The sequence below is a fragment of the Elgaria multicarinata genome, chromosome 10 (assembly GCF_023053635.1).
Source record: "Elgaria multicarinata webbii isolate HBS135686 ecotype San Diego chromosome 10, rElgMul1.1.pri, whole genome shotgun sequence".
Classification (NCBI taxonomy): domain Eukaryota; kingdom Metazoa; phylum Chordata; class Lepidosauria; order Squamata; family Anguidae; genus Elgaria; species Elgaria multicarinata.
Window position 1 is genome coordinate 54,524,943 of NC_086180.1, and position 25,776 is coordinate 54,550,718.

The 25,776-nt window shown below is 41.6% G+C and overlaps 1 protein-coding gene across 1 annotated transcript; it reads right to left on the bottom strand.

The window, feature by feature from the left end:
- YIPF7 (Yip1 domain family member 7) lies at positions 1 to 25,776 on the bottom strand. The gene is made up of 6 exons (XM_063135359.1): positions 25,704 to 25,776; positions 23,364 to 23,480; positions 20,962 to 21,131; positions 15,719 to 15,864; positions 6,882 to 7,063; positions 1 to 340 (listed from the first exon to the last, which is right to left on the bottom strand). The coding sequence occupies exons 2-6, from the start codon at positions 23,477 to 23,479 to the stop codon at positions 178 to 180; spliced, it is 777 nt and encodes a 258-aa protein (XP_062991429.1). The 5' UTR covers position 23,480; positions 25,704 to 25,776; the 3' UTR covers positions 1 to 177.

The window sequence follows — 25,776 nt, forward strand, 5'->3', positions numbered from 1 at the left end:
AAAATGCCTGGGGAAGGTGATGCTCAATTCGTAACACACAAAGCATTACATCCAGAATTGTATTCCCATCCAGGTAATCCAAGCTTTGGGAACATTTCCAATGTGCTGTAAAAGATTGTCCGAAGATGGCTTTGGTTTTGCAATCAGGCATATAGTGCAGCTCGAAGAAATCGAAGCTCAGAAAACAGTCATGAGTGCAAACAGGCCGTAGAGTAAAGTGCAAGGATAGGCAACCAGAAACTGCTGACCTTCCATAGCCAAAGCTGAAGTGAATATTTTGGAGGCAGAGAGGCTGCACCATCCAACAATGACCACCGCTAGCAGAGTTCCTAGAATTCCCCTGCAAGAACATAAACAAGAAAGAAAAACGAAACAAAACACACCACTGATTAATAGGAGTAGGATCAAAACATCTCAGGGTTTCTTGCTAATCAGGGATGCAATGATAGCTGAGGGCCAGCAGCAAACACAACATCCTATCAAGCCAAACAAACAAGAGGAGCAGGTGGGGAGGGAGACATTTGTCATTTGGGAGGAACAAAACAGCTTCATAATTTGCAGCTTTAAAAGACTAAGCAGCAAGCAGTAAATTAGTGAGCCACTATCTCATTTGTTAGGACTGTGAGACAAACCACCTCAGCGCTTCCATCATGCCCCAGTGCCCCAGCAGCCTGCAGCAGATAAAGAGAAATGTGTACGCCGCGTAATAGTTGCAATATGCAATCTAGAACTATGGCCATATCCACTACGCTAGCATAACAACAACAAGTTTTATACCAGTTTGGTTTATTATAGCTTCATCTAGATATGACTGGCAATTGTTGTTCGGTGAGGGTGTTGTAAATTCTCTGTTAGTGTTCCCCTAGAACAGTTACTGGCGTTCTCTGGAACAACTAGAAAGCCAGAGTGATCCTGTCATTCTGAGATGCCTGCCATATCTATACTTATTGCAGAAACACATTTCATTTATTTATTTGTTCATTATATTTACTCTGTCTTCCCTCATCCCATGGGGTCAGTGCAGCTTACAGAAATTTCATCAATACCATAAGGCAGCTTGAAGAAACAAAAGAGGGCAAAATAAAAGTGATTAATACTTCCTTTACATTCACTAACATGTTTTGCCTCTATTACCTCACTTTCTCTCAAACTATAGGCCTCTTGAGACATGCACTTTGCTCAACTTCCCTCCCCACTCCTCCCTCTTGGGCTGTGCTCGGACAACACTTTAGTCAATGGTGGGTGGAGTAGTCAACTCATGGTTGTTGTTTTTTGTGGGTATTCCCAACACGATATGGTGCCGTGCCCCCGTGGAGCATTTGGGGCTTGCGTTGACTAGATTACTAGTCAACCCAACATTTGACTGACACAGCCTTTGGCCTTCTCCCCGCCCTCCGTCAGTCCTCCAGGTGCTATCCCAGTTGCATCTGTGAGTTGTGCCAGCTGTAGCAGAGCAGCTGGCTCAGTTTTGGCCACTCTTGCCTGGGAACTCTGTAAGCCAGATGAAATCCTACACTCAACAGGTCGAAAAGCTCCACTGGCTCAGTTCGGACAAAACAATAACCACCAGTTGTTGTTTTTCTCTCCCCCCCCCTTTTTTTTTATTGTGAATATCAACAAACAAAACAGAAATACATTGTGAAAACGGGGTTGTGAGACTAGTCAACTCTGCAGCCGGTTGTGTTTCTCCAGTGTTTTTTGTTTTTGTTTTTTGAGGAAAAAGACAACTATGGGGTAGTTTTTGCCCAACAGACGACACAAATACCAACCGTTGACCATTCAACTGACAGATGACTACTAAAACCACTGGTGGTTATTGTGTTGTCCGAACACAGATGCAGCCAGCCAGCCAGCCACCCAGAGAGAGAGAGAGAGAGAGAGAGAGAGAGAGAGAGAGAGAGAGAGAGAGAGAGAGAGAATACACCACAATTTTTAGAAAAGTTATATCAGGTTCTTAAGTACTTTGCTGTATGAGGGATAATCCAAATGGCAGGGAGAGGGGGCGGGGTGATAACACTGATTTGCCTTCATTGCAAGGTGTTATTTATTCTCTTTATTAATTTAGATAATGCTCTACACTCACATGGCATTGTACATGAACTTCAGAGTAATGCAAGGGTAGCTGAAAACACTTTAATTGTAGTCTGTTCACTTGACATGATTTGGCCATTTCCTAAAACAGGCAACAGCTCTGCTCTCAAGTACAGTAAAGGCTGCAATCCTATACACACTTACCTGGGAGTAAGTCCCATTAATCTTAATGGGACATAACTGTGAGTAGATATGCTTGAGCTTGCACTGTACATTTCTGGAGGTAGCCCCCCCTCTGTGTGTGTGTGTGTGTGTGTGTGTGTGTGTGTGTGTGTGTGTGTGTGTTTAAACATACATTCACTACTTTATAAATGAAAATTATTAACCAGTTAATCAATTAAAAATTGCTTATTGCTATATAGACAAAATAGAATTAATGGTTCCTTCAGCAAAATCAGTGGGTGTCATATCAAGGGAACAAGAGATCCTTTAGCATGGATTATTGCCACTCAGAGGAAACATGGAGTAAGCTATAAAGCCAGTACACAAACACACACACACGTACACCAAAGACAGCAGAATATATTTATATACAACTGCTGCTTTAAAAAAAGAAAGAAAGAAAAGGACTTTTCTTTTATTTCCTGGCTGCAGGTTTTTTTTTTTTTTTACAGCTCCCACAGGGATGGAGGATAAAACAGGTGGAGAGTCAGAAGGCACTTGTATGTCTGTAAAGGGACTAGATACATTCATGGGAGATAAAGCTATCATTTTCTCTAATACCAAACTCAGGGGGCGAACTGCCACGGCATATCAGTTTAGAAGAGAAATCGACCATCCAAAAATAAGGTTGTGATTTCTGCAATCTCAGGAGACTCCTGAAGTATGTAAAAGTATATACATTGGTAAATTAAAAGAGTAATTAACCCCCTCCCCCAATGATTCAAAAAAGGACCTGAGCGCTTCCAGTATTAGTATAACAATTTAAGTCTATGGTGGAATATTAAGGTGGCAGTAGAGGGGGAAAGAAAATGGAGGGCAGAGGGAGAGAGGGAATTAAACTGCTCAACTCTCTAATGGTTTATAGTAAGAGTTAAAACCCTGTTCCCTGCACAAGGCTCCTGTTCTGTGCTGCCTGTTGCCCTATAGTTGTGACTCTGGCTTCAGCTTGTGACCTGTTTTCTGCTTGGATCCTGCTCTGCTGAAGAAACTGCAAGAAGCTTTCTCTCCAAGCTCCTCAGGGCCTTTTCAGTCCACAAACTTTCAGTCCATAAACTGAATTTTGTCAAAAGAGTATCAGAGCTTTCTGATAATACCCTCCTGTCTACCCTTATCCCTCATAAATTAATTAGGCGTGGTCTCTTCTTGGTCAAAATGTAAACCCACTCTTCAGGGCTGCAAACCACACTCCTCGAACCTCAATTCCAAGGCATCTATCACTTGACCTGCTTCCAGGGAGGGACTAATAGCTCTAAAGTGTCCTCTTTTAGATCCTGGAGTCTCAAGATCCCTGACTCAACAGGGGGTCCTTCAGTTAATTAACAAATCAGAACACCAGTGTGGAATTCCGAGCTTTTATTCACCATCTCTTCTGCAGGTCCCAGCAAATAGATTATCAGTAGTTACGAGCAAGAACATAAGAGTGGAAGGTGAAAATTTACACAGCCTGAATTTTAAGTGACCCAGGAAATGGCAACAATTCCTTCTCCGGATCTTTTAGATTTCTCAACCTCTCTATTGCTCAACTTTTATTTTATTTTATCTCTTAATGTGGTTAGCAGGGACCAGCAGAAGCAATAAATAAATAAATAAATAAATAAATAAAATTAAAATAGAATAAAATAAACAATGATGACCGAAAAACTCAAAGGGCTCCGCAGCTTGGAAATTAAACACAAAATATAGACGGCTGAAGAGGTACAGAAATGGGGAAGCAAAAGGCGACTCCTGCTATAAGTGTGGCTCACAGCAGCTAAAAGAGATAAAGCCCCAACATGCTAATTAAATCCTCAGAAAAAGAGTAAGATTAAAACTTTCTGATACAACACAACTGCTTACAACAATTCAGCAAAATGTAGCTATTTGGGGCAAATAAAACACTTCAAACAAGCCATTAAAATAATAATTAAAAAAAACTAAAATAGGCTGTGGAGCTCAAAACAAAACAAACTGGAAGTCTGCAGGATCTGCAGAGGCGCTTTCGTGGAAGCCTCATTTGGAGGCAGTCAAACGGAAATCCTTCCAGTCCAGTCAGTCCCTGATGCACTTTTTTAGATTCCAAGCGGGGAGCCTGGTTGAGCCAACAGTTGAGATGTTTCTGACGAATATAGTTCCACAACGGTAATATGGTACAGACATATAGAAACGAATGTTTCTATTTTAGAGGCGGTGCAGAATTCTTTCATTAGACCTTCGTTAGCTGTCCCTCAAGGCACACCCACACCTCTTCTAAGGGCCAAAACAGGAATACTCTCTTTTGAAACATGCTGCACTTGCCTTGTACTGGCTGAAGTTGTCCTGTATGAATGACTTGTGTCTGTTCAAAAAATGTTTCCTAGAACAACTGCAAACCTCAGCTCAAAGCGCTTGGGTAAATTCTGTTAGATTCATTTTACATACTTATGGGATTAGCATGGAAGTTTTACCTACCTTCTCTTCCAACAGTTGTACAAAGAGAGAATCCATCTATATTATTATTATTATTATTATCATTATTATTATTATTATTATTATTATTATTATTATTTGTATCCCGCCTTTTGCCCAATACTGGGCTTCAAGGCAGCCTTACAAAATTTAAAACATATACATTTTAAACCTAGGAAAAGAGATGTACAAAATAATAATAATAAAAAATACAATATTAAAACATTAAACATTTAAAAGACACAACAATTTTATAAGACCTTAACATAGATGGAGGACCAGATTATTCTCCAAAGGCCTGTCGGAACAAAGAAGTTTTTGCCTGCTTCCGAAAACACATCAAGGAGGGAGCCGGCCTAGCTTCCCCGGAAAGAGAGTTCCAAAGCACTGGAGCAGCCACCGAGAAGGCCCTCTCCCATGTTCCCACCAAGTGTGCCTGTGAAGATGGTGGGACTGAAAGAAGGGCTTCTCCAGAAGATCTCAAAGCACAGGCAGGCTCATAAGGGAGAATACGGTCTTTCAGATAACCTGGACCCGAGCCATATATATTCTCAGTGGTGGGACGTATATTCCATCACACAAATGTCGTATTCTAATTGGTACCCATTACATAAAAGAGCATTTGATCGGGAGCAGTATTTTAAAATTCTTACTGTCATTCACAGATTCATGACCCCAGTGTATGCCCTCTGCTTATTTGGATGGAAGGTTTAACAGTACCTCAACTCATCAACGATTCTGCATTTGTAAGTTTGGTTAAGTTGAGTATATTGAACACTACTTACTACGCTGCCCTCTTTATGAGTCCCCAAGGTATAAATTTCTCCATCATATCCACGTCATTTTATCAAATAGACCTTTTCTGGATCAGATTTATGCAGTGTTTGCAGGCAATGATGTATATATTACGATCCCAGGTTGCAAAATTTGCCCTGGCTGCCAGAAAATAAAGGAGCAAACATCATACTGTACATTCACATTAATATGAGGAGAGAGTGTGTTTTCCTTTTGTTACTGTGGGTATAGAGGTGAAGTGTGATTTTAATGTGCTATTTTTATTACTGATTGTATATTGTTTTGTTTTTTAAATTGGCCTCCGTTTTTATTGCATTCTATTATTTCTGTCCATGTAGAATTGTGACCTATGGCTTTGAACAATAAAGTTCTCATATTTCTCATATATTTCATACTTGGGAGTAGGGTTACATTGCAACATTTTATTATATGGACCCTTCATTTACAGAGGCCGTATACCTCTGGACATGGTGTGTTGAAGGTAGGTCATAAGGGAAAACGGTCACCATTGTGTCCAAATTATGAGCTTCAAGAACAGCCGTCCCCAACTTGTTTCCCTTTGGATGTGTTGGGCCACAGCTCTCATCATCTGCAACCAGTATGGTGAATAACCAGGGATGATGGGGATTGCAGTTCAACAACTCAGGAAGGTGTCCGCTTGGGAGGGCTGTTCTGGAAGTTTGCGGCTAGTCACTGTTGGAAACAGAATGGTGAATTAGATCTTTGGCCAGAACTAAAATAATTATTCTTAGGGTACAAACCTATGCATGTTTAGTCAGAACAAAGTCTTACAAATCCCAGCTTGCCCCAGTCAGCACTTCAAGGTGTTGTTTTTAACCTCTAAAGTCTTACACAGCTTGGGACCACAATACCAGATAGAACGCCTCTTCCGACATGAACCGACCCGTACACTATGCTCAACATCTAAGGCCCTCCTCCGGGTGACTATTCTGAGGGAAGCTCGGAGGATGGCAACAAGGGCGAGGGACTTTTTAGTGGTGGCCTCCCAATTGTGGAACAATCTCCCTGACGAGGCTCGTCTGGCACCAAAGTTATTATCTTTTGGGCGCCAGGTGAAGACTTTTCTCTTCTCCCAGGCATTTATCAGCATATGCTGAGTTTTTAACTGACTCCAGAATAGTTGTTTAAATAGATATTGTCTGTTTTTATGCTTTTTATGGTTTTAAATTTTGTATATTTGTTTTTAACATTCAGTGTTTTAATTTTTGTAAACCACCCAGAAAGCTTTGGCTATGGGGTGGTATATAAATTAAATAAATAAATAAATAAAATACTCCTAACCCAACACCTCTTTCTCCTTTATTCTGGGCATCCTGTGTCCCAACAAATCTCACATTAATACCATTTACTGCACCCTGCCAGCATTCCAGATGCCACTTCATACTTACTGTAGGGAGAAAAACACTGCATATGCAGATAGGATCACCATGGGTAGGAGGCAGTAACCTAGCACACTCGCTACACATCCATACGAAACACTTGCTATGCTCATCAGGTTCAGCAAAGCATGGACTGCGATGCACCCAATAGCACTTATGCCGTAAACGTAGCCGAAATGAACTTTCCCGGCCTGTGGGAAATGAACAAAGAAGACAGTGTCAGTGTATGCATGGGGGATATGCTGGTGGAGTATTCACCTTTATGCAGAACCACAGAGATTTTAATTATGGTATCAATTTAAATGTGAACGTGGTCAGAAGAAATGGGAGTAGATATATTTGTTTTTTAAACTCACAGGTCCTTGAGCTGTGTACAGTCAAATGTTCTCTACACAATTATTTTGGAGTTTATATCGGATATATAGAAATGTTGCTTTGCACCATTCCGAATAAGAGAGAAAGATAGTTATTAAGAAAATACAACATGTTTGACAGCAAGATTGAAAGACAATACCACCAAAACAAAATGGGATGCAGAAATAAATAAAAAATTGATGGCAATTAAACTCTGGGGAGAAAATCTTCCTTATTGGTCCTATCTGACTGAGGGATCTCTTTCCCATTTAAAACAACAACAACAACACTATTGAAAGCAGTATTTAATAGGTGCAGAGTGCTAAGGTCAAGTAGTCATCAGTCTGGAGATATAACAAGATCTACATTCACAAATTGCTCCAGATCCTTATGCCTAATGAACAATTTACAGTTTAAAAGCTTTAAATTAAAGTTTTAATTTTTACATTGTTGCTGTAATGTATGAGCCTCCCTGAAGGTCCTTTGGGTCTAAAGGTAGGTTATAAAAAGAAACAAATAGGCAACTTGTTGCCCCAATAGCATATTTTTGGGGTGCTGTTAAAAAAGGAGCAAAAAAACCACACACAAAAAAACACCTCTGTGGATTTGGGCCGTGGCACGGGGGTGTGGGAGGCACCGTTTCCCCTCATCCATGGCCTGGAGGGGGCGAATTGAGGTGCAATATGGTTAACCCTTCATAGCTAATTGCTGTTTCCACTTTCACAGCTAATAGAAGCTCTGGAGGATCTGCATCAGGGAACCTGCATGGGAGGAAGGGCTTAACCCCTCTCTCCCATCCCATGACCCTGATTCAAACGTTCTCTGCCCCACAACTGCTTTTATTTGTTACAACAGGATTATAGCATACAGTTCAAAACTTTGTAGAACAGGAAAAGATGCAGAAGAGGGCAGCCAAAATTATCAGGAGGCTGGAGCAACTCCCTTATGAGGAAAGCTTACCATAGTCGGGGCTTTCTAGTTTAGAAAGTAGGGAAGTAAAGTCAGGAGACGGTACATGACAGAGGTTTGTAAATTTTTACATGGTGTGGAGGAGGTGGGTAAAAATTCTCTCCTTTCTCTCATAATGCTCTCATAATACCAGGGTCATACAAGAAAGCTGAAAGGTGGGAGATGCCAGGCAGAGAAAAAGAATTACTTCTTCATACAGTGAGCAGTTAAACGATGGAATTCACTTCCACAGGAAGTAGTGATGGTCACCAGCTTAGAAGCCATTAAAAGGTTAGATTAGACAAATTCATGGAGAATAAGGGCTACTAGTCATGATGGCTATGTATTATCTCCAGTATCAGAAGCAGTGGCCCGGTTTGCATGAGTACGGTGCCCCAACATGAACTGTTTTAGGGTTCTGGATGGGTTCACATGAGATGACAGGCCATGCTGCTGAGGGTAATTGTGCAAATTCTTCTGGCCCATGCGTGTCCGTGCATAAGCCAAATGCGGCTTACTTTCCCCTCCATGATCATGCAAACTCGGTCAGTACATCTCTGAATATCAGGTGCTGGGGAACATGAGCAGGCAGGGGCTATTGCCCTCACATCCTGCTTGTGGGCTTCTCCCTGGAATCTGATTGGCTGCTGAGGGAAATGGGGTGATGGACTAGAAAGGGCTTTGGTCTGATCCATCATGGTTATTCTTATGTTCTTATCTCTGACATCACATCTAACGTGGCCCTAAATGAGTTATAATACAGTTCCCTTCACATAGAAAACCAGCATGTCAGGGAGACTTTTCCCCCAACACTTAGTTTTCTATCTGAAGGATTTTTTTATTTTATTTTTACTTTTTTGGTATGGAGAAGCATTCAGTCATGTGGGCCCTCACCTACAATCTGAAGTCATACAGCTCAGGTTTATCACAGTGGGAACCAGGCCCAAGTTATGGTTAGATTCCTGGATTGTACCTCTTGTTTCATTTGCTCTGCACTGAAGATTCTGTGATGAGTTTAACATATGAATGTACTTCTGCTTTGTGTTGTCAAAACAGAAGCACATGCCTCTTTGTGAAATAAGTATGACACTTCCATAACTGGGAATATACAAAATTAGTCTCCTAAATATGTGTGCTTGGCCATTATAAACAAAGGAACACTCTGAAGGATTCAGTCAGATTGTTGTGAATTTCTAATTCGTTTTTGTACAATTATGATTTCTTCCACTAATATTGTAGCCAGCTTTACAGAAAGCAGCTGTTGCTACAATAGCCTATCCATGGCACTTGGTTTTTCTTGACACTTGTTTTAGCTGATGATACTCAGCTCTACTTCTCCTTGTCGTCGGAGTCAGCTGGGGCTGTGAAGGAGCTGGACCAGTGCCTGGAGGCTGTAATGGGCTGGATGAGGGCCAATAAACTGAAGCTGAATCCTGATAAGACGGAAGCTCTGTGGATTGGTGGTTCCCGAGTCCAGGAATTGGGTAAGCGACCTGTTCTGGATGAGGTGGCGCTCCCTCTGAAGGAGCAGGTACATAGCTTGGGAGTACTCCTAGACCCATCATTGTCACTGGAGGCCCAGGTGGACTCTGTGACACGGAGTACTTGGGGTCAGCTTCGGCTGATCTGCCAGCTACGGCCTTTCCTGGACAGGGACAACCTAGCCACACTAGCGCATGCACTGGTAACTTCCCGATTAGACTACTGCAATGCACTCTACGTGGGGCTACCCTTGAAGACGACATGGAAGTTGCAGCTAGTACAAAATGCAGCAGCTAGACTGCTGGCGGGTACATCTTACAGAGACCACATAACACTTAAAGGAACTGCACTGGCTGCCTATATGCTTCCGGTCGGAATTCAAGGTGTTGGTAATGACGTTTAAAGCCCTAAATGGCTTGGGACCTCGGTGCTTGAGAGAGAGTCTCTCCTTATATATGCCTGCCTGACACCTTAGATCTATTGGAGGAGCCCTTCTCCGCATCTCACCAATGCAACATATAAGCTATGATGGGACAAGGGAGAGGGCTTTCTCTGCTGGGGCACCCCGACTATGGAATGCCCTCCCCTTGGAGGCCTGATTGGCGCCAACACTGATTTCATTTCGACGCCAAGTAAAAACATGGCTTTTTAACAAAGCCTTTGATGATTAAACTTACTGGCACATTGTTTTAACTGCTTTTACTGCTTTTAAATTATATATTGTTTTAACTTGGTTCATGGTTTAATTTGTTTTTAACTGTGCATATTTATTGTTTTATACTGTATGCTTTTATCTGTACGCCGCTCTAAGATCTTAATGATATAGGGCGGGATATAAATGTTTTAAATAAATAAATAAATAAATAAATAAATAAATAATAGCTTCATCAAGTTCCTATTTTAAGGGAGTGGTTGTTGTTTTTAGGCTGCATTCCTATATATCAGCCATTCCCAACCTGGTATCCTCTGGATGTTATGGACTACAACTCCCAACAGATCCAGACAACAGGGCCAATGGTCAAGGATAACTGGAATTGCATTCTAAAACATCTGGAAGGAACCAGGTTGGGGAGTGCTGCTATATTCACTTACCTGGGAGTAAGTCCTATTGAACTCAGTGGGGCTTACTGCTCAGGAGACGTGTGTAGGATTTCACAAGTTCATTGGTTGAGTTTTGAGATCAAGGCCTGCCATGAAAATATGAGGGGAAACTTTATGGCCAAAAGAAAATTAATGGGTTTTTACCAACACTCATATTTCCAGTATTCCCACGACTGCAACTGACATTGCGGGGCAGACGCAAGGAATAAAGAGACAACACACAGAACTTTGGGTTTAAACAGGGGCCACATTTTATTCAAGATCTGTAAAAAGGGGATGATCCTATCGGGCATCCAGCCTGGTCTGCTCACAGACCTTCCTGAGTACGGGCGAGCATTCTTGTCCAGTGGGCTGGTGCTGCATCTTTCGCCCTCCCACTGGCCGTCCCCCTTAGGGGGTAGGGAGACCTTCCATTGTCACCCCCCCCAACCCAGGCCACTAGGCTCAAGGAGGGGTGAGAAAGGTTGGCCTCAGAGGTAATCCTTATCTCCTAGCCCGACCACAAGGCTCAACACTGGGAGCCCTCAGGAATTACCTGTCACCGCAACAGTGCCTGTGAATGCTCACCATTTAAAATTCCTCTGGATGCCCGTTCCTACCTGCCACGGGGGGCATCAAGCCACTTGATTAGTCGCCCCTGTGCCTGGTTTCTGGCTTGTCGTTAACCCCTCCCAACCCAGTGGCACCAAACCCAGTTGTCCAATCATAATTGGGCACGTCTCTTCCCTTTCCCTGCCTGTAATCCTCTCCCCATGCCCAGGCTGTGCCGGGCATGGCAGAATGATCAGTGTTATTGATATATAACGCCATAAGTGTAACAGATTATTATCAACTGCCTCTTCAGACATTAAAGGTTTTCAATAGGTTCAGCAGTTTCAATTTGGGCAGGAAGCTTGGATCCACAATATTTTGAACAGATGCCATGTGTAAACACAATGCCAGCAATAATCAGCTAATATTTTAACTTGTTTGTTTCAGTGCATTTGATTAATTGATGCAGACATACTTAGCGGCTTTATCTAAGAATAACAAATTGCTACGCCAGAGGCAGAAGAAGGCAAGAGAGCGGCTAAATGAAAAGTCTCTTTGATATACTGCTTGATGGCGGAGAGAGGCCTGGTGCAATAAGGAAGGGATGGGGGTACTTATGGAAGAGAGAAGGGAAATTAAGTTGGGACAGATTGAAGCAAATTGGCTTCTCATTTACCTCATTTTAATGTGTTTTAGCTCCTTTACTTTCATTAGAGATTCATTTTGGATGAGGCCAGGAACAGTCTGCTAAAAAAAAGAATCAATTGATTTGGAGCTTAATATTTCTGATGAAGTTTATGCGTTGTGCTACACAGAACGCACATTACTTTTTCCAGGTTTAACCATTCATGACCCAACTCTGAGGTTGGAAAAGTCTGCAACCCCCAAATCTGTCTGAAATAGAACCCAAAAGGAAATCTGGTGCAGCCTTCTGAGAGGGAAGGGAGAAGAATAGCCAGCCATTGACCCAGAAACCAGCCATTCCTCTTGAGAAGTCTGAATTTTATTCTGCTCCAGTACATCAACCACTGACTGACCCAAGGGGAGTGCTCAGTCTCCTGTAGGTTCCTGTTTGACAGGGTAGAAGGTGCAGCTTAAGCACTTTTCATAGTGCTTTAACATGAAGCTCTAGGCTCCGCTCCTTTAAATTCTTCTCAGTCTCACTAAGGTGCCATTGTTAGGCAGACACAAAACCTGATGAGCTTCTTCTAAGTCATACTATCGGTAGTTCTGCCTTTGAGCATTCAGGCAAGACATTTGCAGTTATAATTAGATCTGTCTGTCTATCTCTTGTGAGATTCAGATCAGTCACCACCACAGCTGCATCAAATGGATGGGTAGTCACATTTTTTTTTTAAAATCCACAATATGTATGTGTACACCAGGTTTGACAGAGCTTTGAGCAGCTCCCCAACCCAGGGTCCCTGACATTCAGTGCTGGAATTAGAGACTTGAGCTTATGCCTGAAGTGCAGAAGGTACTGTTCAGTTGACCAGGTAAGGGTAAAATAAGGATGTTGGGAGAAATCTTCAATGGAATCAAATGAGTTTGGATTTCTATGAATTCAACCCACTTCTCCCAAGTCGTATGGATTCTGTGATCTTGCGGACTCCCCCAACCCCTGGGAATTTTACACAAATTTAGTTGTAGAAAAATACATGAAATAACCCTAACACTGGCAGAAAATGCACATTTTCCTCATAGGCTAAACAATGAAAATGCTCATTTGGGGCGGATTTGCACATTTTTGCAAGTGTGAATTTGCACAAATTTGGGAAATTGGAAAAAAATCTGATTCAGTCAATGACTAGATGCTGGAACGAAAGGCACCTGATAATGCACGAAACGCAGACAGAACAGATTTTTCAAAATTTGTACATCTATAGGGTGGAAGTATTTCTACCAGGCTCGGCCAATCCAGAAGCATCAAAGTGCCGGCCAACTGCAAAGGCTAATTTCCCTTCTATAGCAGAAGGCAGCTCTAAGGGCTGAGCACACACAGTCTCTGGCCACTTACTAACAGATGTTCCAGTCTTAAGTCAGAAGGTTCATGATTCAAGAACCAGAGTCTCTCATCCAGTTAAAGAACGGATCTAAATAAGTGCAATTGTACTTACAAGGGCCATAGCAGGTATGGTGGTGGCAGACACACCAGCCATCCAGGCCCGATCTAGGAAGGCCCCTAATACAGAATGCTCTATGTATGGATAGATCCATCCCTGACCCACACCAATCTCTATTGTGTTTAGAAAACATTATCCTTGATATTAGCTAATTGAGCTGTCTGAGTCAGCATCCCACTTTGTACGGATCTAATTCACAAAAAATGAACTGAATAAGGAACTTGGATTGCCATTCTGTGCTCTGTTATCTAAATATTACAACACTGTTCTCGAACCCCACCCATCAATGTAGGCATTTTTCATTTACATTATTATGCAAATAGCGTTTCTCAGGTCTCTGCTCACATATATCTTGCTTTCTATAATCCCAAAATGTGTTGCTTAATTCTATAGAAGAGTTTTGTATTTTTCTTCCATATTTATCAGCTAGTTGAATTACAACATAACTTATTAATTTAGCTGTATAAATCTTTATCCAAATTATGTAGTTTAAAAGTGTACATTATAATGCATTAGGCAGGATGAACATATGAACAAACAGACAGCAGATCTGTGAAGGTATAAATTATGATATCCAAACATTCTGTATATCAACTCAGAAACAAAAAAATAGAGCAGCATTTTGGAGGTACATTTATGGTATTTTTTTCTAGCTACAAACTCTTTTGTTATGGTCCCAAAAGAGAATTTATCTCACTGTCTCAGATGTTCTTTGCCTTTCTCTTAATGATTTCTTTTCATACTCCCAGATCTTTGCATGGTGAGAAATACAGAATAAATGAGACAATAACCACTTTGATCAAACTAGAGCTGATCTTTAAAATACAGTTGAGGTTTCAAGTGATGTGGACAATTTCTATTAATAATTATTAATAATTAACAGCAATAATAATTTGCTAATCTGTCCCATTCCAGAAACAAGCATTTCAGCTCATTTCTAGGGTTGGTTCAGGAAGCATTAGCTTATGGTTGCACTAGCAGGTGGTCCTGCAGGTGCAAGAGAATGAGTGGAGGCACAGCAGCAGTATTGGATACTGTGCTATCCATCCAAGATGTTTGTAATCTATCTTAAGGTGCACTCCTATGCATGTTTAGACAGAAAAAGCACAACAATTCCTAGCATGGCCCAGTCAGCATGCTAGGAGTTGCAAGACCTTTTTCTGTTTAAATTTGCATAGGATTGTGACTTAAGTTTCAGGGTCTTTAGAACAGGGATGGGCAAAAGGCAGGCTGGGATCTACTAGTAGATCTGTAGATGATTTGAAGTAGATCAGCAAGGTTCTTGGCTCTCAGTGGTTTAAGAGCGACAACAAAAACCTTTCTTTTCCTCTTAAATTAAGCTACTGAAATCAAGTAAGTCTAGGGGAGAGGGGAAACAGGAGTAGGTGTGTGTGCGTGAAACATGTAAGATCTCCACTTCCGACACTGAAAACCAATTCCTGAGCTGGGCATGTGCTCAGAGGCACCTTGTCCCATAATCCTTTGTCCGCTTTTCTAATGTGGACATAGAGAACATTTCCTCTATGCCCACTTTCCTGAGTAGTTAGCACCTGGCTCCAACTGGTGGACCTTGGGGTTCTAGTGATGAAGTTGACCCTGCATGCCTAAAGACAGTGCCAGGTCCAGGTTTTGGAGAGGCCTTGGGCAAGAAATCTTCAGTGGGTCTCCTCCTCCTGCAAATATACCTTCTCACCTACATTGTCACTCATTGTCAGCTGTTGCTCCCCTTCTTCTTTTGCATCATTGCCACGATTTTTTGTCTGAGGGGCAGAGTGCCACTGAGCAAGCAGGCAGTGGCATCTACTGCTCCTTGTTCTCACTACCACCATTATCTAAAGCAGGTGAACAAGCCAGTTGCGATAATGAAAAGGAGAAGCAAGTCCAGAGGGCTCTTTTCTCAGATTACTCCAGTAATCCTGTGGAGATTGGGGGAAGAGCACCATGTCCTCAGATGCTGTGTCCACCACACTTGTGACTGCTGAGTTTCCTTTGGTCTGATTTACCTCACCCCTTCTGTGAATTGTACCTGTGGTTTCTAGTCAGCATTATGGCAACTTTGAGCTGAGCTGCCACGTGAACACCAGATAAGACCATTTGTATGATGTTTCAAGGTGAATTATTTTAGCTAAAAAAAGCTGTGGACAAAGAAGGGAGGAATCCCCCAATATGACTTATGAAGAGACATTTATTCAGACCAATTCTCCACAGAAGCTTAAGAAAAGGTTTCCATATTGTTGGTAGACCCACAGTCACTGATCAATGGATAAGGTGATTTTGAGAATGACAGTGATTGCTATTATGCCCTACCAGTAGCAGTGTTGCTCCAAGGGCCAAGCAGAAAACCATTGGCCCTGTCAGGTCGGTCTCATTCATAATACTGCCATCTGCTGGCTTTGCCGGGTTGAGGACTGTTAATGTCTTCTGCCAGATGTGATCAAAGTTGATTCCTAGCTCTGCAAGAAAGAACAGTTTCAAGATTGTTCATTATCCCAAGGGAAGGCCTCTGTATAAAAGTTCATCAAGGATCCTAAGTCCCCAAATAACAAAACAGTCAGTTGGCTGTAGGCAAATTATTCTAATGACTTGTGCATGGTAGCCAAGACTTAATTTGGACTCCAAATTGGGAGGTATTGATTACTCAGTTGTGAAAGGGAGAACTTTGTAAACCAGATGTCAACACTGTCCTCCTGTGGCTTTGATTTATCACACACCCACACAGACATGCCTGTGCACTTACACACAGATAAAAGAAATCTTGAATAACTGGGGAAAGTCACTGATGATATTAAAGCTGCATGCTCTGTTTTTCATGGTACAAAATGCAGATGGAAAGGTATTTATTCTAATAAGGATCCTGATCGACATATTCTTTATAGACAGGGCTGCCTTTATTAATTTGATCAATAGTCAATCCCTTCAGTGTGCCATTGTACAAGATACTGCACTCTTTGCATCAGCTGATTACTAGTTTTGACCGGCAAAAATGGGGCTGTACCTAGAGATCCCCAGGCTTCAGAGTCAGGGCATGTGGCATTAGAATTCATTACCATAGGCCTGCAGTATTTATTTATTTCATTTCATTTCTACACCACCCAACAGCTAAAGCTCTCTGGGCAGTTCACAATAATTAAAACCACAAGGTACAGCATAAAATATGGAAGCTTAAAACCACAATATAAAAGTACAAACGGAATAAAACTGATCAGCAATGCAGATATGTAAAATACACACTAGAATGCTAAAACACTAGAAAAATACTAGAAAAATAAAAAAGGTCTCCACCTGGAGCCAAAAGGAATACAAACCTCTCTAGGGAGCTCATTCCACAGCCAGGGTTCCACAGCAGAGAAGGCCCTTCCTTTGGCAGGGGCTCATGGAGAAGGACCCCAGAAGATGACCTTAGTCAGGTACATATGGGAAGAGGCGACCCACCAAGCCAAATACAGTCCACCAGCTTCATATGGTGGAAAGCATTTGACGTTTTAGTCTGACTGAGTCTGCCAAAACAGCTTGTCAAGCACATGGTAAGCCACTGCACTTGGCAGGCATACTGTTCCGGCTGAGAGCGCAGCCCGCTTGGGGTGCAAGCGCACAAGCTGGGTTTCAGTCCGGAGTTCAAACGTTAGCAGGAGCTGGGGCCCAAACAAAAGGTCTCCGACAAAGAGGAATTGGACAAAGCATCAGTTCCAGACCATGACTGGCTGGGAAATGCTGGGAGTTGTAGGACTTTCTGCCTAAAGATGCTTAGGATTGTACCCTTAATGTGTAATTGCATGGTTTTTTTATTAGATTTGTTTGTTTGTTTTAATGCCATGTACACTGCCCTGGGATTCCTTGTGGACAAAGGGCGGTTATACATTTTAGAAATAATTAAAAATAAATAAGACAAACTTGGAGCCAGTCCTGACCTCACAGGTTCTGTCACCCGTATAGCTTTCTGGGATGAAGGGTAGTTCTCACCAGGGCAGTTAACCTGTGGCAGGGCCATAAAACTTCGAACTGCAAGCGGGCAGTCACAATGTGTAAATGCTTTTCCATACCAATAATAGTATTAATAATAATCCTACTTTAAAATATACACAAAAAACCCCACCTCCCATGTTAAAGGGAAGGGTGCTAGCCTTCTTCCTCATGTGCAGTCTGAAATGGTACTGCTCAGACAACGGTTGACCACCTCAGCGAGAACAAGGCCTTACAGTCAGGCCGGTCAGCTGGGATGGCCTGTGTCAAAAGCCAGAAAAACAAAAGCTAAAAGTAACTAGCAGAGTCCCTACTGCTAACACCAGCTGCCTAAGGAGCGGTAGCAATGTGCAGCAGCAAACACGCTGAATGTCTGTCTTTCAACACAATTTCCGCCTTTCGCAAGTTTTTATCTGAAAAGGGATTGTCAAAAAGTTTGTCGGAAAGGTGTGATAGGGATTGCAAAAGTGGGTGAAACCACAACCTACTGGCAAAGTAGCATTCTTGACTCCTGTGTTTACACAGACAGCCAATGTAGTATGGGCAAATAGAGTGCTTGACCAAGCAGACCTGGGTTCCAGTCAATCTTAAGCTCAGTGGGTGGCTATGAGGAATTCACAATTCATTATTAATTTATTATCACATTTATATCCCACCTTTTTTCCTCTTACAAGAAACCCAATATGCTCACATTTCCATTTCATCCTCACAACAACCTTGTGAGGTAGGTTAGGCTGGCAATCAGTGACTGGCCCAAAGTTGCTCAGTGAGCTTCATGGCTGAACAAGGACTAGAACCTGGACCTCCTGCATCCCAATCCAACACTCTAACCACTACACCACTGAATCTCTGACAATTCTATAAAGAGAACACCGGGGGACCATGTATGTCACTCAAATTCCTCCCTGGAGGGTCCTCTAAGGAGTAGGTTTCAAATATTACAGATAGAAACAAACTGGTGTTGTTAACTCTACTCTCCCTCTTGTGAAGATAAAAACCACACAGACCATGAGGCATTCAGATAAAGTGGTAAGATTGAAATCTATCAGAGTAATTATATGTATATTTATTCGGAAGTTCCACTAAGTCCAATGAAGCTTACTGCCAGGTACATAGGTATAGCATCGCACCCAAAATATCTCAACTAGAGATTATCATTTTGTAATTGAGCATAGTTGATATCGTTATAGTAATAGAGATTCAATGTGATACATAGGAATGTTCTCAAGCTTTCCCTTGGCATAAGCCACCTTAATTTAAGAAAACATGAAAATTTATTACAAGATATGTAAACAAGATTATATGAAGTGTTTATTAATTGTAGGTACCTTAAAATGATATCTGATTGTGCAATATAAACACAGAGGGGAAAGCAATGCTGAGAAATCTGAGAGCAAAATTTATTGTGGTGCTGTCATCTAGAGGTAGTAAAGTATATGATGTATGTGCCATAAAAATGAGCTAACACCTTTATTTTCCATGCAAATTGTGGCGCTGCCCTTTCAAACATAAACATGTGTCTGTGTTACAAATGCAAGACAACAAATTAACCAGATTTACCCCCTGTCTGTCTGATTTGGCAGCCTAGAATTGAATATTTCTTCTAAACATATTTTTTTACCCAGGATTTTTTGATCGTGTGATGATCAACCTAGTTACAATTCTGGGCCGTTTAAGATAGGGTTTGAGTTAACACACACTGAATACAAGGTCGATTGACTTCTGGACTGGCTTGGGTTTGATATTTATGAGAAAGGGAGTTTTAATACCGATGCATAATGTCACATTTTGGACATGATGTAATATCTGTTCATAGGCTGTGATCTGCAACTGAATTTTAACATGAAGTTACCTGCTGTAATGGATTTTATTTATTTATTTATTTATTTATTTATTTATTTATTTATTTATTTATTACATTTTTATACCACCCAATAGCCAAAGCTCTCTGGATCCGAGCAATATTTTAAACCTTGGTTTAAAATTCCAAGTTATGGGGCCTGGGGAAAATTTTTGCAAATGGGGTGGCCCATTGTGTGACCTTGTGTGGGAAAGTGCAGGCTTCCTTTGTTGGAAAGCCAGAAAGGGGCACATTCCAGGCAGATATGTCTGCTACTTAGGGATAGGAATGTCATGAGCGTCTCACTGGGTCTTTGAAGGCAGTGGACCCCCTGCATCCGCCCCTCATGGACCCAGTCTGAAGGAAGACCCGTGCCTGAGCCCCACCACAAGGGCTTGGGTGCGGGTCTGCCCCGGCTTCCAGCATTGCACCCTCTCTTCTCACTTCATTAATGGAAGCCACCATTAATGCAGTGGGGTGAAATGCACACTTTCCAGAGCTCCGGAAATCAAGTCCCATCCCTGCACCAATGGGGGCCTTAAAGGCCCTTTTAGCACAAGGGTAAGGGTTTATGAATAGGGCCTTTAAGGCCCCCATTGGAGCAGCGGGGACATGATGTGTGATTTTCGGAGCCTCTGGAAAGTGTGCATTTTCCCCTACCACAGTAATGGTGGCTGCCATTAACACCGTGGGGAGAAATGCGCACTTTCTGGAGTCTCTGAAAATTGCGCACTTCTCCCTACTGCATTAATGGTGGCCGGCGTTAATGCAGCAAGCCTGCGTGAGCGGCTGCCAATGGCTTGAGAGCCTTGTGATTGCTCGGTGGCTCACGAGGCCTGGTTTGTGGGGGTGGGCTGCAGCAGCAATGGCGAGAGCGCTCACAGGCCATGTGCTGGACGATTCTGGCCACCCCTACCTGATGGTGTAAAATCCATTCTGTCTGAGTTTCATGGATTATAGGGTGCTTTTCGTTCCATTGTCCACTCATTAACAGAATCAGATTTTTCCAAGGTACTTGCGGAAATGTCCAAATCTGTCAAAATACTCAAAGCCTTCCAAAATTTGCATTTTCAAGCGTTAAGCTGGGGAAAATGCACATTTTCAGCTAGTGTTTTTGCAATTTACATTTTTTTGGTATTACTAAATTTGTGCAAAATCTCAACGTTAAAAAAAATGGCCTACATGTCCACAGAGTCTGCTTGACTTGGGAAAAGCCAGTCCGTGTGGAATCTGCAGGTTGGATTCAAAGAAAACTGAACCCATTTGATACTATTGCAGATTTTTCTGACATCCCTACTGCTACTTCAAGGAAGAGTGCAGAGACAAAGGACTGTAGCTCCTTAGTAGAGCACTTGCTTTGCATGCAGAAGTTCTCAGGTTTGATCCCTGGCATCTCCAGGAAGGCCTAGGAAGGAATCCTGTGTGAAACCCTGGAGAGCCATTGCTGTCAGTCAGTGTTGACAATACTGGGCTAGATGGTCTGACTTGGTATAAGGCAGCTACCTATTTACCTATGAGATGTTATTTCCCCCCTTCTTGATGACTTCTTGTTAGTAGTATATATTTTATGGCATCTTAGCCAAACAAAACACACATTATCATTAAATGTTAATTGTTATCTATATAAGGAGGGGGGAATAAATGACTTGCTTGATAGCACAAACATCTGTGATGAGGATTAACAGATTCTGCTTTATGCGTAGCTGCCAGAACATGCAAAAAAGTGTAATTAAGTGTTTTAATTCTGTACCTTCTAGCAAAGGGGGTTCTTCATCAAAGCTGTCAGAGTAAGCACTATTAGGTGGAAACTCAGAAGCATATGCCGGTTGAAAGATTTGGCCTTGGTATGGCTGAGAAGATGAAAACATTTCTGGAGGAGCAAAGGTATCATCCGACTGTGGCAAACCACCCATCCAACCTCTACAATAAAGAGGACATTAAAACAAAATCAAAGCACTGCGACCAGAGTCAGAGGACATGTCCCTGGAAACTCTTGATGTATATACTAGATCCTACTGGACTTTATATACATAAATATTTTGGTACTTGCATGTGTTGTCCAACCCCTCCAAATTTAAGATGAGTAAAAACTGGTAAGATAGCAGACCCCTATAACTGGCACTATTTCTCCAGTCTGACTCCCCAACAAAATGTGTTGATCCAGTCTGATTCATACTTACTAACTTCCACGTGACTTCTTCCCAGATCATTCAAATAACAGGAGCATTAAGGAAGTATATGCTAAAGCTCATATGGAGAAGGCTCTTTCCTGTCTGAATGAAGTTCCTTCCTATGTGAATGTCACCATTCCTCCTGGGCAATATTTATGGGGAAAGTAACATCTCAACCCATGTGGCTCTCCATGCAGATATTACTGATTGGCATGAGAAGAAGCCACAAGGAAGCAGCCCCCATGCCACTGCCTGTGAGCTGGTCCATGGTTGAAAGGAAAGAACAGCCATTGTAGGCCTATTCATTTTCTGATGGGGTGTGTGCATCTCATGGACACCCAATACATTTTTAGACATCTCCATATTGTGATGTGGAAAGGTATACTTTGTAACATTTGAAAAATTAGTGGATGTGTTTTCTTCAAGTGGAAAGACATGGTTAGTGCCAGACATCAGAAATGTTGGGCAGTTGGGAAGACCCAGACTTATTAATGCACCCACTGGCCAAAATCCAGTATTAGCAGCTTGGATTTCATTAGGCATGGAGCCCAACTAAGTCCAAACTAGCTGGGCTTTCTGCCACATGAGATCCCACCCTAGGAGCCCTTGTAACAATCCAGGGGCCTCTGAGGTGCTATCTCAGTTAAGTTATGGCTCCTGACTGGAGGCTGTTTACACTGTCTTTGATCTTGTCGAACACTTGTCAAATCGATTCTGGCTTTTGGTTTATGAACCCTACACTCTTCCATCCCCCACCAGCCATGAGCCTACTACTTAAGCAATTTGGGTTGTTTTAGGCCATGTTGTTCTAAAAAACCTGGAGCAGGCTTTTGTTAACCTGGTCATCTGTAGCTTAAGTAGGACCTAGATGAATGAAGATCGATAGATGGCAAATGGAAATGTTATGGATTGCTCTCATTCAAAAGTGTCAAATCTGACTATAGTTTATTAACATCAAAACTCATGAGCATCAGGTTCTGGATGCAAATCTTATGCTTCAGAGCTTTGAAAAAAACCACTTTCCCCTCAGGATGCATAACAATACTTAGACCTCACCCCCCAAATTTGTGCCTAAAGCTTGATTTTTCTTGGCAACGCTGGAACATTGATGTACAAAATTTAAAATTTGCTGCCTTTGGATGACTACCAATTTTTATGCTTTCAACCTGCATTCGTATTTGTTCAGTTCAGTTTTGTATTTTGTTTTGTCTCTATTTGAGTTAGAAGTTTGGATATTCTAGGCCAGAGGTGGGTAACTGTGTGTGTGTGTGTGTGTGTGTGTGTGTGTGTTGTGTGTCCAGGGACTGTTTTCCTCTACCCTCCTGCGTGGGCCACAGTCCCCCCCAATATAAAATATCCCCAATATTGGCAGTTTGCCACCATAATATGATGACAAACCACTCCATAGCACTATAAGGGTTTAATCCAATTTATATGCAAACAAGTGAAATTAGACCTTTGCAGCACTCTGTAGCATTACAGAAGCCATTTTCTTCTTGAATTTTCCCCATCGCTGTTGATGAATTCAACTCATGCAGTCCATATTTTGCCCACACCCCTTCTAGCGGTCATCTCCATCTCCTCAATTAATTTAAAGGGAAGAGGAACATCATCAAGTGGTGTGATGTGCCACCAAGCGATGTAACAAAGAAGTTTCTGAAAAAGTACTGACAGGGGGTCTCTTGCTATATTATAACTCTTCTGTCTCTTTTTAAGGTAAAATGAGAAAAACACATCCCCACTATACATTTTAATGTGCTTTTTGTTTCATTATTAATCCAGTCAACTCAAGAATTATATGAGACTGAAAACGCTAAAACATTTCTTCTTTTAACAATTAAATACATACTGTACTGTAGTTATTTAATGGTTAAAATATCCATTTATAACAGTGCAAATTAGAAATAATACTGTAATGTATTCCGCCTAAAATGCAAAGTTAAAATTAAACCTGTAAATTTATACCGTTTCAAGTACCTACTTTTTGCTTTCATGGACATTTCCAGTGGCTCCAGACCCATTATAACCTTGTTGTTGGCCATCATTCGTATAGTTTGACTGGTAAAAATCTATATCAAATTGCTCAAATGTTGACATTCTGAAGACAAGGAAAACAAATTACTTAGCAACAACAAAATATTATGACGTCATCCTATGCATATTTAGACAGAAAACAATTCTACAAGTGTGTCTTTTGGAACAAACTTTAGAAATCCATGGGGAGGAAGGGCAAATAGCCCACGATAGAGGACATATTTTGCATGTAGAGGGTCTCAGGTTCAAAACTCCATGAAAGGCTGGATAAAATCCTGCCTGAAACCCTGAAGAGACATTGCTGCCAGTCAGTGTTAACAGTACTGGGCTAGACAGACCAATGGTCTGATTCTGTATAAGGCAGCTTCCAATGTACCTATGTATTTGCACACTAGACATTTTCTAAGGATTCATTAATTCAGTGTTATGGAGAACCTTCTCAAGAACATTACTGTCGATCTGTTGCATTCCTTCTTGTCCTCCCATCTTTTTGAAGACCAGTGAGGTGCCAATTTCTCTGACGTTAATGCAACTATGGTGCTAGCTGGCCCAATGAGGCCTAGCGAAGCACTGAAATGTAAACTATAAAGCCCTATGCAGCTCAGGTACAGGTTATCTGAAAAAACATGTTCTCCCTTACGAGCCTGTCTGTGCTCTGAGATCTTCAGGGGAAGCCCTTCTCTCAGTCCCACCACCATCACAGGCACACCTGGAGAGAACGCGGGAGAGGGCCTCCTTGGTGGCTGCTCCAGTGCTCTGGAACTCTCTTCCCTGTGAAGCTAGAGCATCTCCTCATTGATGAGCTTTTGGAGGCAGACAAAAACTTTTGTTTGTTTGTTCTGGCAGGCCTTTGGTGAATAATCTGAACCTTCCAGCACCGAGGGTGTTTGGTTAAAAAACAAACAAAAAAACACCGCTTTGTGCACGATTGCAACTCTGCTCTTGTGCAAGCGTCAGGAGTAGTAACACCCCCCCCCCAAAAAACCCCACCTCCTCCTGGGACAGCTGTCCTTTAATCTCGGGACAACCCAATGACGTGTGGCCCGTGAGGGACGATCACAGGTGCAGAAAACTCCATGATCATCCCTCCCTACTCCCCAAAGTGCTGCAGGTGTAGGTTAGGCCTTGGACAGCTGGCTCCTTCTATTAGTTCTAAATATGCATTTCCTTTTTCCTGCCAACGGGCCCTTTGATTTTTTATTTCCTCATTGCAGCCAGAACGACTGCATGTCTGTTTTCTTTATTTTACTTATAATTATCACTTTTTTTTTATCAATTGCACTTTAGAGAAGTAACGACAACAAACAAACATGCAAGTGGCAATTGGGTAAAGAACAGGTCTCCTCTTAATGTGGGGAAGTCCAGACATATTAGCACACGGGTACGATTGATGTCATTGTGCATGTATTTTGCCATTTGAACATGAATAACTGTTACTCCTCAGTTTAAAAAACTAAAAGGTAAACAGAAAGGCTGCAATTCTTTGCACATGTACCAAGGAATAATTCTTAAAGACTCAAGGGGCTGGCTGGGTCATGCTGGTAGCTATAGGACAAACATACAATTGTGCCCTTAAGACACTAAAAAGAAATTTCAGGATTTACCAACTGCCATGTGAGCAGGATAGAGAAAAAAGCCATCACCCTTGCATTTAGCTCTAGACAGGGACAGGGCTGTGTAATGTTTGACAAGCTTTAACTGAAAAAAGTCAAAAATCTATGCATGAACTTTTTTTTTTTTTTTTTAAAGAAAAGCTTCTAAGTATGATCAGTATTTTACGTGGAGTTCTTAAAACAACCTTCCCCTAACCACCACCCTGCATATTTACAAATCTTAAATGATATTCTATAATCAAATGAATCTGTTTCAGCCTGATGGCTACATTTATCAAAAATATTTAACACAACAATTATGCCATGTTGCAACTCTAGTTTCTTCCAAGTTAACAAATCATTGCAAATTTAGAGCAGAAATCTGATTTATTTTTTAATAAGTCTAGTAAATTAGGGATTTTTTTATTAGAAATGTGACATCTTCTATAAATTATGCACCCTCATAAAATTATGAACTGAAGTATAATAATTCTTATAGCATTACAGGTTATTTTAATTTTTAATTTTCAGTACAATCTTAATGCTTTAAAATGCCTTTAACATTTCTTGGAAGTACCAACCCCCCATCCATGAAAATTCAAGCAATGATCATTTATGGTGTATAAAATGTCCATTTGTTAACAGCTGGGATGTACAGGATTAGTAGTTCAAACATTTAAATTTTAGGCCCATACCTCTTAAAAGTGTAGGTGAAAATTGCCTACCATAGATTCAAGCTTACAGGCAGAGAGACCAGCCAAGTATTCT

What these genes read in the sequence shown, in the direction of transcription:
- YIPF7 (XM_063135359.1), bottom strand. Translation starts at nt 23,479, where the DNA reads ATGTCAACATTTGAGCAATTTGATATAGATTTTTACCAGTCAAACTAT. An exon ending in AGAACCCCCTTTGCTAGAAG is followed by an intron (nt 15,865 to 20,961) that starts GTACAGAATTAA and finishes TCTTTCTTGCAG; the next exon opens with AGCTAGGAATCAACTTTGAT. An exon ending in GCAGTGTTTTTCTCCCTACA is followed by an intron (nt 341 to 6,881) that starts GTAAGTATGAAG and finishes ATGTTCTTGCAG; the next exon opens with GGGAATTCTAGGAACTCTGC.